Source organism: Tasmannia lanceolata, unplaced genomic scaffold (assembly GCF_043159265.1).
Source record: "Tasmannia lanceolata isolate RefF3 unplaced genomic scaffold, GAP_Taslan_0.1 ptg000005l, whole genome shotgun sequence".
In the NCBI taxonomy this organism is placed as follows: Eukaryota; Viridiplantae; Streptophyta; class Magnoliopsida; order Canellales; family Winteraceae; genus Tasmannia; species Tasmannia lanceolata.
In genome coordinates this window covers 10,491,197-10,504,413 of record NW_027518682.1, presented here as the reverse complement: position 1 = coordinate 10,504,413, position 13,217 = coordinate 10,491,197, and the positions used below count along the sequence as shown (strand labels likewise).

The following is a 13,217-nucleotide window of genomic DNA, read 5'->3' as shown; positions in this document are numbered from 1 at the left end:
CCAAAAGCTTAAGCTATGGAGAAGTTGGTAAGTTAACATGGTATCAGAGCCAAAGGTCTTGAGCTCAAACCTCCCGGATAGCAAAAATCCACATGCGATGGTAGGCCCAAAGTGGGACCACATGTGCCACGTGTTTGCCAAGTGGGCCACACGTGCGGATGAGTGTTAAAGTATAAAAGATAAATAACGCCTTTCTCCAAAAGCTTAAGCTATTGGAGAAGTTGGTAAGTTAACACTAAGATGTCTCAAAACATATTAATCTTGAAAACTTAGGAGAGTCTTATGACATACATCTGCTATGCCAAGTCTAATATCCAATGAGTATGAAACTTAGTTAAGTCAGTGGGTTTCGGTCGGTGGTGAACAAATTTGAATCTTCTCAGCCTTTGTTTGCTTCTCTGTTTGGATAGCGATTCTTGTGAGGGGATGCTAGGATCTTTAATAACACTTAAAAAACCTTACCCGAAATAATGTGTGATGACTAGAATCCAAGAGAAAAGCAAGAATATGCTTGCAACTCTCTTCTTCTAAAGGAAGCTACATCGAAAAATTTTGTTTACAACAAAAAATTTCTCCCTCCCGCAACTCCAAATCCGATTTCAAGTTCAAATAATAAAAGCTCATATGAAACGAAGATGTTAAGGCTTCATACAGTTAAGGCTTCATACAGGGAGGAGGGAGCCTTTTCCAACCAACAGAACTACATAAGTTGTAAAAAATAAAATAAAAACAACCCAATTAAGATGTGAAATAGAAAGTTAATGTGTCAAAACTACAAAACTAATGTAGTGAGTGACCATTAGTCGAATGCGTTAGGGAATGCTCTGCATCAGAATCATTGGAACTGGGATATGATTCCCATTTCTCCTGATTCATTTAAGGTAGTGAGTATAAAACTTTTGCTCTTCTCTACGGTCATAAGTTTTGAATTTTCTTAGTAGTTTTTTCGGTAATTGTCATAGTTTAGTATATTCTTTTGTTATTTTTTTCCTAATTTTTCTATTTGCTTCCATTTTTCCTTAATTTTTCATTTAAAACTTAGCACTGTCATGATTATTATTTATTGCTAGCCACCTTTGCACAAATCGTGCTTCTTCCGACCTTTCCAGCAAAGGATGGGCGACAAGCCGACAGGTAGCATCGGCGAAGGTGGTTAGCAAATCCCTATACAAAAAAAAACATCTTAAAAAATACGTCAAAAATCAGGGCAACCCGCGGGTGGACCCGGCCAGGTCCAAGCTCAATGACCCGTAAAATTTTCCGGGTCAAAATGACCCGGACCCCCATGGACCGGGTCAAACCCGTCCCGCCCGTTTGCCAGGTCTACCCACCATTATCTGTTTGAATCCTTCCATGAATCGGAATCGGAATCGGAATCGGAATGTGATGTCTATTCCGATTCCTGATTCCGTTAATCGAAACGCGGACTGAGACTTTCCACCCCGTCATCAAGACAGACTTTCCCCATATAACCTAGTCGGAGTCTTGCGCGAGAAGAAATTCACATCGCATTCGTCTTCACTTGCATTCTCTTGTTAGGTTTTTTTCCCGAACAAAAGGAATTTTAGGGTTTTCTCCTCTCAAATCTCTGCGACTGCAGGTATCTTCACAAATCCATCTACCCCTCTATCTATCAGATTCCCCTTCCTTTTTTTTTAACTATCGCCTGTACGAATCCGATCTGACTCTTCTGGTTAGGGTTTTCCATACCAAGATCGGTTTTCTTTATGACCTGCTTGGCAACCATGATTTTTTTTTTCCAGGGAATATTATTCTCCCAAGGGTTGAGATTCGATATAAAGCTCTATTTTGAGTAGAGTTTTTCTCACCCTCTCCTCACTCATGCCCTTCTCCCACCAGAAGAAATGTTCCACAGAAAAAAATTTCATGGCTGCCAAACATGACCTATGCTTAACTCTTCCTTCTAGCTATGTATCAAATTGAGTAGAGTTTTTAATTTTTCTTCTAGCTATGTATCAGATTGAGTTTTCAGATGACATGCTTACTTTATAAATTATTGTTCTTACTGTTTCATCTTATTTGATTTTTAAAATCAGTTGATACATGTCGGATCCGGTGGAATACCGCTGTTTCATCGGGGGTCTTTCGTGGTCGACCTCCGATAGAAGTCTGAAAAATGCATTTGAGAAGTTCGGCCATCTTGTTGAGGCGAAGGTAATCTTTTTGAGATACATCAAATGGTTTTGTTTCATTGCATATCTATTATTAGTTGCATGGAATAACATCATATTCCATGCAATTCAGCTCTGCACCTTATTATTTCACATGGGCATATCATTCTTTACTGCATTTTTTGTATGTTGCCTTTTGATTCCCCCCCCCCCCCCAATTGCGTGGTAACTTTATACGAACATAATACCAATTTTCATTGAGTTCACATTGACCAATTTGTATCTCAACATTAGCGTCGGTATCCCTAAAGTGGTCCTGTTTGTCCCTTTTATGCTGCAAATGTGGGAGCAGTAAAGTGTCTAAGCATTACTAACAGAAGTACATCTATAGGATTGCAATGGACATAAGTTTTTCAGGATATGTCTTATTGACCCTGTGAAGAAAATATCAAATATAATTTGAATGAAGAATTTTGGAATAGGAAGAGCTGGAACATTGCTTTATAATTTTCTTTAGACATTAGCTTTTGTTCTGTTAAATTTTTCACGGGAAACGCTTTATCCGCATGCTCAATGTGTTATTATTTGATGGAAGTTTTTGTTAGTCTTTGAAAATTCCCTTTAACAGTTTATTTTTTCTGCCTTTTCCCAGGTAGTTGTGGACAGGTTCTCTGGTCGCTCACGTGGATTTGGGTTTGTCACTTTTGATGAAAAAAGAGCCATGGAAGAAGCTATAGATGCAATGAATGGTATGGAACTTGATGGGCGATCTATTACTGTAGATAAAGCTCAGCCACAAGGCTCTGGTAGGGATCGAGATGGTGACTATGACCGTGGTCATGATCGTGGCCGTGATCGCGGTCGTGATCGGGACTATGGTGGGGGACGAGGTTCTGGCGGTGATGAGTGCTTTAAATGTGGAAAGCCAGGGCATTTTGCTAGAGAGTGTCCATCTGGTGAAGGTGGGGGAAGAGGGGGCAGGTACAGTGGCAGGGATGATAGGTACAGTGGAGGTGGTGGTGGTAGCAGTCGCTATGGCCCTGATCGCAATGGGGACCGTTATGGGGGACGCAGCAAGGATGGGGGTAGTCGTGGGGGATCGGGAAGTGACCGATATAATCGTGATCGTTCAGGGCCATATGAACGTCCTAGTCAAGGTGGTTATCGTTCCTGAAGTGATTTTTGTGCAAGGTATGCCACTACTCAACTCAACTCAACTAAGCCTTTCTCCCAAACTAGTTGGGGTCGGCTAAGGTAAGCAATATATGTTAAAGTATAAAATATTAAATAACGCCATCTTCAACGGCTTAAGCTTTTGGAGTAATTGGCCGTTTCACTTGGTATCAGGGCAATTGCCATGGGTTCAATAAAAGATTAAATAACGCCATCTTCAACGGCTTAAGCTTTTGGAGTAATTGATCGTCTCCCTTCGTATAAGAGCAATTGCCCTGGGTTCAAAACTCCTTGATATTAAAAATGCACATGGAATGGCCAACCCAAAAAGAGGGGCCACATGTGCCATGTGTAGGCCAATCCTAAAAGAGGGGCCACACGTGAGGGGGATTGTCAAAGTATAAAAGATTACATAACGCCATGCCGCCATCTTCAACGGCTTAAGCTTTTGGAATAATTGGTCGTTTCACAATATATACCATATCTTGCTTCCTTGATATTAAAAATGCACATGGAATGGCCAACCCAAAAAGAGGGGCCACATGTGCCATGTGTAGGCCAATCCAAAAAGAGGGGCCACACGTGAGGGGGAGTGTCAAAGTATAAAAGATTACATAACGCCATGCCGCCATCTTCAACGGCTTATGCTTTTGGAATAATTGGTCGTTTCACAATATATACAATATCTTGCTTTATTTATGATTTTCAAAACTTAATATAATTATTTTCATTCTTGTTGCAGCCAAGGAGCCTATGCCGCTGTTGATGTGAGAGCAATGGTGGCGATGAAACTTGTTACTGGAGTTTTACGGGGTGCCTCCTCTTGATCTTTTCTGGGTGGATCTACTTTAGCATATCTCCTCCTCGCTAGTGTGAGACTTGCCAGGAATATTATGGCTCAAACTATCTTTTGTTGTGTCAGATGGTCATATGATGTTTTTGGATGGGCTGCCTTCTTATGCTTGCTTGACATGAATCTGGGATTTGGTCTTTTAGTTTTGAATGCCATTGTTGCTGCCGGTTTCTGGATGATTTGCTAATGTAGGTAATAGTGGTTCTGGATTATAATTATGGTTTTAATCTGGATGTCTGTGGAGGATTAATGATGATAACAACCCAAATTCCCTGATTCCGTTAAGATAAATTTCTGAGCTTGATCTTTGGTGGGGTCTCCTGACCTGGGAAATAGAAGCTGTACTAGAATAACAACAATTCTCTTCTGGCTTTCATATTCTTCCTCAAAACACGGTTTGTTTTACCAAATCATTGTCAAGAGGAGAAAGGGTAAACTTTGTTCTCTTACTAGAATATTGTGTGCCACTTTCTTTTTTATCCTGCTGAAGTGATTTTAACTGTGTTAACGTTTTGGCAGGCTACAATTTGGCCTTTATGATCTTTTTGGATGTGTGGTTGGGTTTCTTTGTCGCTAATCATGCACTGCTGAGACACGGTTTTTACAAAATAAAATAAGGGACACCATGGGACAGCATGGCCCGCTTTGATGGAGGAGATTTCCTATTTCCTTTCTTCTGTTTGATGTTCTGCTCTTTCAGTGGGAAGGATTGCTTTTGTGCTTCATCTTGCTTCAGTAACTGCACGTGATAAAACAAGTATGATAAATGTCCAGTGGCTAAGTTCTCTGATGGTTCAGTTCTGGTTCCTTTCACATCTGTTCTCCCAAACACCCTGGTGATTGAGTCATCTCATGTAAGCTTTCCTATGAAGATGGGTTCCTTTTGACCCTGTAATTGACAGAGAGCTTCTCTTTCCTACTGGCAAAGGTCCTTCTGGCTGTGATTATCCTGAAATTTATGAGAGTGCTTGCCAGGGAAAACATTTTTCATCATCCACAATTTAGAAGTTTGTGATTTTTTTATTGAAGCAAGCTCCCTCCTACTGATACTAAAATTTTCTAGTAGTAGGCCCCTAATCATCTATTGTTCTCAGTTTTCAATGCTTTTCTTAAGAACCCTGAGCTGTATTTGATTTGAGAATAATGCTATGCAAAGTTCCTTATTGGGCATCTATTCTAGGTCACTGCGATACTTGCTCTAGCGTTGGTTGCATCTGCTTGTCGTATTTCCTCAATGCACACATTTATTTTTATTATTTTACCCTTCTGAGATGTTCTGGCTTCCCACTTACAAAATACTTCTGTTGCCTTTATTAAGTTGTATGAAATTTCACATCCAGGGCAGGGTATTTCTTTTGAGTTTACGCAATTATGTTTCTTCATAATTGGACATGTTATGTGTATTTATATACCAAATATTTGCTGCATTTGGATTATTGAGGTTGATATCAAAATTAGTTTAACCCTTCTCGGTTCCGTGTATTTACTTTCACTCCATCATAAGCCTTAGTTTTATTTTACCTTTGAGTTAAAACTGGTCTACTGGACTTATTGCTGTACAAAATATTTAATTCATTCAGACTAACTGGACATATCTGTTTGCATAATTTTTACTTACATTTTACATTTGGCTCACTCTTTTCATTGTTCATTCCCCCCTTTTGCCTTCAGTTGTTCTTGTTGCATTTTTTCTGTTGCATTCGCACATAGCTCTGTTTAGGGTTGACAATATGCCATGCTTCTATCTTTACGTTGGAAGTTTTCACAATATGCAGCTCTCCACCATTCTTTGTCTCTCTGAAAATATTCTCGCAGCATGATTTGGATTATGTTTGGTTCCAAAACTGTGGTCAATCTCTAGAATGCATAATGGATGCGTTATTTGGGGTTAATGAGTTATCAGACTCACTAACCTTTCAAAATAGAACTGCAATAGCTAAAATAATCCTAGGACAACCATATGCTATGCTTGGACACAAACTGGCATTGTAAATTGACTCAAACGCATAATAAAACCAACTGAATATATTTTTGTTATCTCCAGAAAAAGTAGTGCCTAAAATACTAAAAATAACCCATGGTGGCCCAAAGATGGAGAAATCAAATTAAAGAGAATTGGCGAGTTGAATCACAGCAGCAGTCCACTCGCCTTCTATATCTTCATGCTCTGCAATCCTGGTGCAAACCTAGGGTTCACAGTTTACTTTCTAGGAATTTAGGAGCATAAGTGGGGTATAAATTAATATCAACAGGTCAACATCAACATACATTCCCAAAACATGTTAAACAAAACATAATAATCAAATTAACCTGGGTAGTCATAGAAATTCTGAACTTTAGAGTTCAGTCATCATATCGGATGAGAGGATCTGGATACTGGAATCAAATTACACACTACTGCTCATCCTTTATATCGGATGAGAGGATCTCGATACCAGAATCTCAAGATGATTTCTCTGTTAAATCCTTTTTCGCTCAGTTGAACAATGGTAACAGAAAAGCCTCACGCTATGCTAACATTTGGAAATCCAATGCACTGCCAAGAGTGGTGGCTTTCGTGTGGACGGTCTACACAAAGGAATTAACACGTGTGACCGTCTAAAGAGGAGGAAGATCCAAATGACAAGTTGGTGTGCATTATGTAAACAGGCTGAAGAATCTCTGGATCATCTCCTTCTACACTACCCTTGCTCCTACCATCTGGACGAATGTGCTGAATATGTTTAATGTGAAGTGGGTATTTCCAAAAACCAGGTAATATTGCACTGGTCGAGTGGTATGTTTGGTGATACAGGTCAAGCCATATGGAAGCATATTCCATATATCATCACTTGGAACATTTGGAAGGAACCACATAATAGGATCTTCGAAGGAAACACAGAGAATGGATCGGGTTGCATTAGAAACTAAATTGAGCTAATTACTTGGGTAAAATAGGAGGGGCATTACTTACGGTATTGGCGAAATACTTAGAAATTGGAACGCGGTTATATGGGAAAGAAAATTCGTGGAAAAGAAAATGCCTAAGTGGAAAGCACTGCCTTCGGGGTGGTTTAACTAAACTTTGATGATAGCTCGATTGGCAACCCGAGCAAGGCCGGAATTGGAGGACTCATGCGAGACACGAACGGGAAAATAGTAATGCGATATTCGGGACCGGTAGGCATTTGTGACGCTAACGAAGCCGAAGTAAGAGCTCTTCTCTTTGGTCTAAAACGGTATGCACCCAACAATCACGGACCTCTTATCATGGAAGGCGATTCCTCCAACACCATTGCATGGCGACAGATATTTCCTAAGGACTGTGGAGGCTGCAACAATACATCATGGAAATCATAGATTTGGTGCGCAACATCTCTCCAAGAATTGAACACCGCAGACGGTCGGCTAATGAAAGGCGGACTGACTGGCGAAAGAAGGTGTAATGCTGGATGCTATTTCAATCGCAACCCCCTCGGATGAATTTGGAACGGGGTAGCAATGCGTGCGTCAATAAGCAAATCTTTGTAATTTCTTCATATTGATGTAAACATTATGTATGGGTACATTGGGGACATCTTGTCCCCTGGCTTGTACTATCTTTGGATCAATGGAAGTCAATATTAAAAAAAAAAAGTCATCAACTAGAAATTAATTTAACCCAATGTAGGTTTCAAACATCAAGTCCATAAACAAAACAACCGGCTAATGGAAAAATTAACATGCCTAAATAAGGTATTACAAAACCAAATCTATGATATAAACCTAACTATGGCCCAATCAACATCTAATGGAGGTAAGAGAATGACGGTGGATGGTGTGGTCAGGGTGAGGTGATAAGAGTAGGGCTAATCATGGAAAATTTTGGTGTAAATCTGGTGGAAAAGGTTCAAGGGGTAAGGGATATGGGGGTAAGCTGCTAAAATGAATAGAAAACGATTCGTACATGGGAATGGCATGCTGGGCTTTATGCCTTAATCGTCCACTGCAGGCTATGTCCGGGAGGAGAAGAGATAAAGCTAGATTGAGGGGGAAATGGTTGATCTTAGCCAAGGGGACATATGAAGGAGAGAAGGATCAAGATCAAGAAAGATCAAGACAAGAAAAGAATGAACGATCAAGATCCAAAAAAAGATAAAGATCAAGAAAAACTGAACGAAGATAAGGGAAAAAAAGATGAGGGGGAAAATAAGAACCGGAAGGGTGAAAGAGGAGGGGGGTGGAAAGTGGAAAAATCAATGTAGGATGTAAGAAGGAAGAAAGGGAATGAATATAGGATGTAGGAAGGGAGAAAAAAGGAGATTGAATAGTAGAGGAGGGGAGGCGAGAAGGGGGAGGAGGAAGGAGAGAGAAGAGACGGGGGAAGATACCTTGCGGCCAAGGGGGAGTTTTCCATGATGTACAAGACTTTCGGTTTTGGAGGTTTTGTTAGGATTTTCATAGGGACGGGTCTTTAGGTTAAGCGATGGACCCAAAGGCGAAATAGGATAAAAGAAGGGGAATTAAGAGGGGTAAAACCGTAAAGGAGAATAAGTGATGGGCATTGGAGCTGGCCAATGGGTTTTTTTTTCCGAAGTTCGCATTTACTAAACATAGTAAGTCCATACTTAGTAAAAATAATAAGTTCTTACTTTAAAAAAATAGTGACTCTCTTTGCTAAAAATAGTAACTTTGTACTTACTAAAAATAGTCAGTCATGTGTGGGCTTGGGCTCGGGTTAAAATAACATATATTCAAAATAACATTCTGTAGAAGAACAAAAAATATATACCAATGACCTAAAAATCTATGATGTCAATGCTATGGAAGTACATGCATTGATGAACTTGAGGGCAACTTCTTCGCAAGGGAGAGGAAACATAAATGGGGTAAGAAGCTGTAAACACCATCTCTATCCTATGAAGAACTGTCAATATAAAGGAGTGAAAGGAAAAGTATACTGAGGGTGGTGATATCAGTATCATATCATCATGCTAAAGTCTGTAGAAAGCCCACCAAAGCTAGGGATTTTTCTTCAGAATAGAATCCTAAATGTTGAGACATAGGGCCTACCATTACTCCTTGCTCCTCTTCGCTAACTTTTCCAGTCTCTTCTAATCCCCTTTGTTACCCCTTCTTTCAATCGCTGTGGCAACCAAAAGAACTGGCAACAGTCATTTAGGAATTTCATCACAAAACAACCCCCTTTTCATCTTCTCTTGCCTCTGGATTCCCCCACTACTTTGAGCTTCCCATCATTTGTAAGATCATATTGCTGTTCGTGGACATATCCCCACTGATTTCCTGCAGTCTTGGTTCACCTTGCTGCCCATTGTATCCTCTTTCAAAGATTTCTTATTCTTGGGAGCGCACGTGCTGATTAATATCCCATTTCTTCTCCGGACATGGCATGGTGTTGACAGTTGTTATCTTGGATCGTTTTCAGACCTTCTCGACTTCACTGCTTCTTTGGGTGTCTTTACCCAAGATCCAAGGCGACACATATACCTTCCGGGTAAGATCTGAGCACTAGTTTTCCTTTCAGACCAGTAGCCTTGATTTGGTTCACATACATCCATTATACACCTACTTTTGAGTCATACTTCACTCTTGAATTTACCACCATAGATACGTGGTTAGCTTTGGGCCCTATCCTCAGTTTGTATTCGGGCATATATCATTGTAGCCTTATGTATATGTTGCCTATCTTTGATGTGATCTGTTATTGTCAGTGTATGCTTGAGATAGATTTTATGCTAATTGTGAATTAACTCAATGGCTAACTCAAAGTAAGCATCTTAATGTGATTTGATTATTATTAATTTTTGAATGCTTGATCTGATTTTGTGGCTGGTTGGGCTAACTTGATTGGAAAATTGACTCATTAAGCTCATAAGTTCTCAGGAATTCCCTGAGACCCAGGCTAAGTTTTATTTTAACAATTGAAATTAGCACGAAATGACCCAAAACTATCGAAATGTTTCCATTTCCACCCCCACCGAAACCAAAACGACCGAATGCATAAACCAAAAGTGTAAGTGTGATAGTGGTATAATATATCAACATGTACATAATTATATTTATAAATTTCATGTGAAATGTGGTTTATGTATCTATCATTCAAAAAAATGTGGTGCATGTATTATATATAAATATTATGTGAATTACATGCGTAATTTGGTGTCTACTAAATTACCAAACATGCACGACAGTGGATGTCACTGCTTGTTCGATGTTTTTAAATAAATTATGGATGGTTGTCTAACTTATGTGATGATTTCTAGGCATGTATTTGTGCTTGTTCTAGCATTTTCAGAAGTTTCGTCTTTAAATTCGATCATTTGCATATGTTTTCTTATGTTTCGCTGATTTGACAGGATTTCCACCAAAATTTCCAACTGAAACTGAAACATTTCCATTTCCTTGGCGATCGAAACTGAAATCGAAATTTTAAACCTTGGATACAAGCCATGACTGAGATGATCAAAACATCAAGCAAATTACAAACCTACACTACAAAGAATAAAGAGGCGCTAAAATTAAGGTGGAAGAAAGTAAAAAATCTGAGGTTGTCCGTTTTCATGCCCATAAAACGGTCTGCCTCCCTTTTAGCTGATCTCCTAACAAGACAGAAGGAAACATGGTTCCAGTCCAGCCAATCATGGGTCTCCTTATCGTGTCTTCCAATCTCCAAGGGTAAGGGCTTCTCCTCAACCCAAGCCATGAGTCTCCAAGGGTAACGGTTTATTGATCCAGGCCGCGAAATCTCCAACATGTTGTCATTTGTTTTATTTCTGTGGAAATATTTTTATTGGAAAACTTTGTCCATGGAAAATTTTACTGGAATTTTTCCACACCTCATGCATTATGCATAGCATGGGTGGGGCCATAATTTTACAACACATGTTTTGATAAGCTGAGACCTATCATTTTATACCCATGCATAGCATAGCATAGCATGATTGGGGCTACTATTTTACATATCATGTTTTGATATGGTAGGGCCTACGATTTCTACCCAAACCCATGCATACGGTGGATGCCACCATTTGACACCCATGAGCGGGCCCACAATCTCCATCCAAATCCATGCATAGTGCTCGCGAATGTCCGTTCTCCGCGGAATTTAGAGAGGAATAAGATTGAATTTCGAAGTTTTTTGAGGGTTGTGTTGCATTTCCACTAGTTGTATAATCTGTAGCATGCTGGAGATATGTGTTTCCATTGTTCTGCTGCATCAGTGTACCAGCATTTCCTTCTCCCATCAGTTTGTCTTATTGGTGTGTAGATCTTAGCATCCACCCTATAAAGTTAAAAGTTCATATCTGCGTCAGTACAGAACAAATTGTCAGGACACAATGAAAGGTTTCCCTTAATCATAGATACACGAGAAACGAGGTGTGACTTTTGCCTTTGAAGATTGAACTGATTTCTGCATCAACTTGTGGAATATGAGTTGTTTCTTCTGTTTTTCATGGGTGTTTACGTCAGTGTGTAGACTAAATAATAATAATAATAATAATAATAAGTGTGTAGACTTTTGAAGGATTATTTGAAGTATTTTTGGTGACTTTCCCTGTGATTTTTAGTGCCCTTGATAATCCTCTATAGGTTTATAATCCCCTTAAATAAACTCCGCCTAGAATGGTCTTTCATTCAGTTGTTTCATTCCTACATCAGTTCCTATCAGGGCATGCTTGTAGGAAAATTTGTGATGACTTAGTTGGGGAAGAAATTCAAAATAGGAATGCCAATAGCTCCAACCTGAGCCATTGATTGCTTAATATTCATTAATAAAAAAGTAATCAGATAGTTGGGACCAGCAGTCCCTCATACATAATATTTGGGAGATCAAAGGATATTTTCACCCTCAGCCTCTCCTCACCACCCTAGATTGAATCCCAAAGAGCTGGCCCACCGCCAGAGAAGAAAAACTAACTAAAAATTCTAAAAATATCTACACCCAGCCAAGTAGATATCCATCCTCTACGAGCACTTCTTCAGTTCCCTCAGGAGATAATCAACCTAAAAATAATGGTGTGGTCAGGGACCAGCCTCTCATAAGATTGAAGATCTTTTACCTTTTTGTTAAACTGAGTTTTAGTGTATCTATGAAAAGAAAAGTGTAGAAAATGAGACTTGTATTTGAGGCTACACGAAAAAGGGTAGAAATTATTTGAGTGCCGATGTAATTCTACACTGGAAGATTAGTAGGGATTTGATTAGATGGAAATGAAAATTAAAACTGTGCACTGGTTGATTTCGAGGCCATGAAAGATTCAAGGAGCTCATTTTATTAGATGGGTTTGAATTTTGAAATTTCTTTCACCCATAAGCCATAATGCTGTCTTGTTTGTTCCCTTTCTTCTTTTTCAAAGATTTGGGTTCGGTTGGGCAGGGGAAAGTACTAGAGCTAAAAGGCCCAAAAGTATAGAGAAAAGACCAAGACGAAGGTGTCTGAACAAAATATTTTTACTATTTTCCTTTCGGAAATGATTTCAGCACTCCTATGTTTAATTAGACAGCGCGCAAATATCTTGTCGTTTACTATTTAGAGGGCTTGAAAGAGCTTTTTGAGAAATGTAATATTCTTCAAACAGGCCTTTAAAGACTACACGGCAAGATGCCCTCTTATAAAAACATTGCAGATGAATCGCTCACCATCTTACGTAACAGAGAGCTGCTAGCACTTTTAATTGATTGTTGAGAGCTTTTGGGGATTTATAATAGCCTTTGATAGCTGGTTAAACAATGTAAAATTAACAAGATGAATGTAAAACAAGGTGAGTTCTCCCCCTTAAAGTCATAGTTATATAATTCACAAGGCCAAGTAATGACAAATGAAGTCTGAATTTACAGATGGAACCGAGGGTATCTCCTTTGCAACACAGCATATTGCATGTGAACCCTACTATAAATTAGCCTAATTTGTGTACATCCTTTGCATGCATCTATAGCATGTGGGCCCTTCTTAAATTGATCCTGTGGTGTGAATTTGTTAGTCAATTTGTGTTTGTGCATCTTTTGCATGCATCTATAGCATGTGGGTTCTTCTTAAATTGATCATGTGGTGGGAAATTGTCATTCTAAATGTGTTTGTG

At 39.3% G+C, this 13,217-nt stretch overlaps 1 protein-coding gene across 1 annotated transcript; it reads left to right on the top strand.

Annotated features, from left to right (window-relative positions):
* Nucleotides 1-1,463: 1,463 nt before the first annotated feature.
* On the top strand, nucleotides 1,464-5,330 carry LOC143877454 (glycine-rich RNA-binding protein RZ1A-like). The gene is made up of 5 exons (XM_077379494.1): nucleotides 1,464-1,600; nucleotides 2,058-2,175; nucleotides 2,785-3,323; nucleotides 4,048-4,589; nucleotides 4,678-5,330. The coding sequence occupies exons 2-3, from the start codon at nucleotides 2,065-2,067 to the stop codon at nucleotides 3,304-3,306; spliced, it is 633 nt and encodes a 210-aa protein (XP_077235609.1). The 5' UTR covers nucleotides 1,464-1,600; nucleotides 2,058-2,064; the 3' UTR covers nucleotides 3,307-3,323; nucleotides 4,048-4,589; nucleotides 4,678-5,330.
* Nucleotides 5,331-13,217: the final 7,887 nt, after the last annotated feature.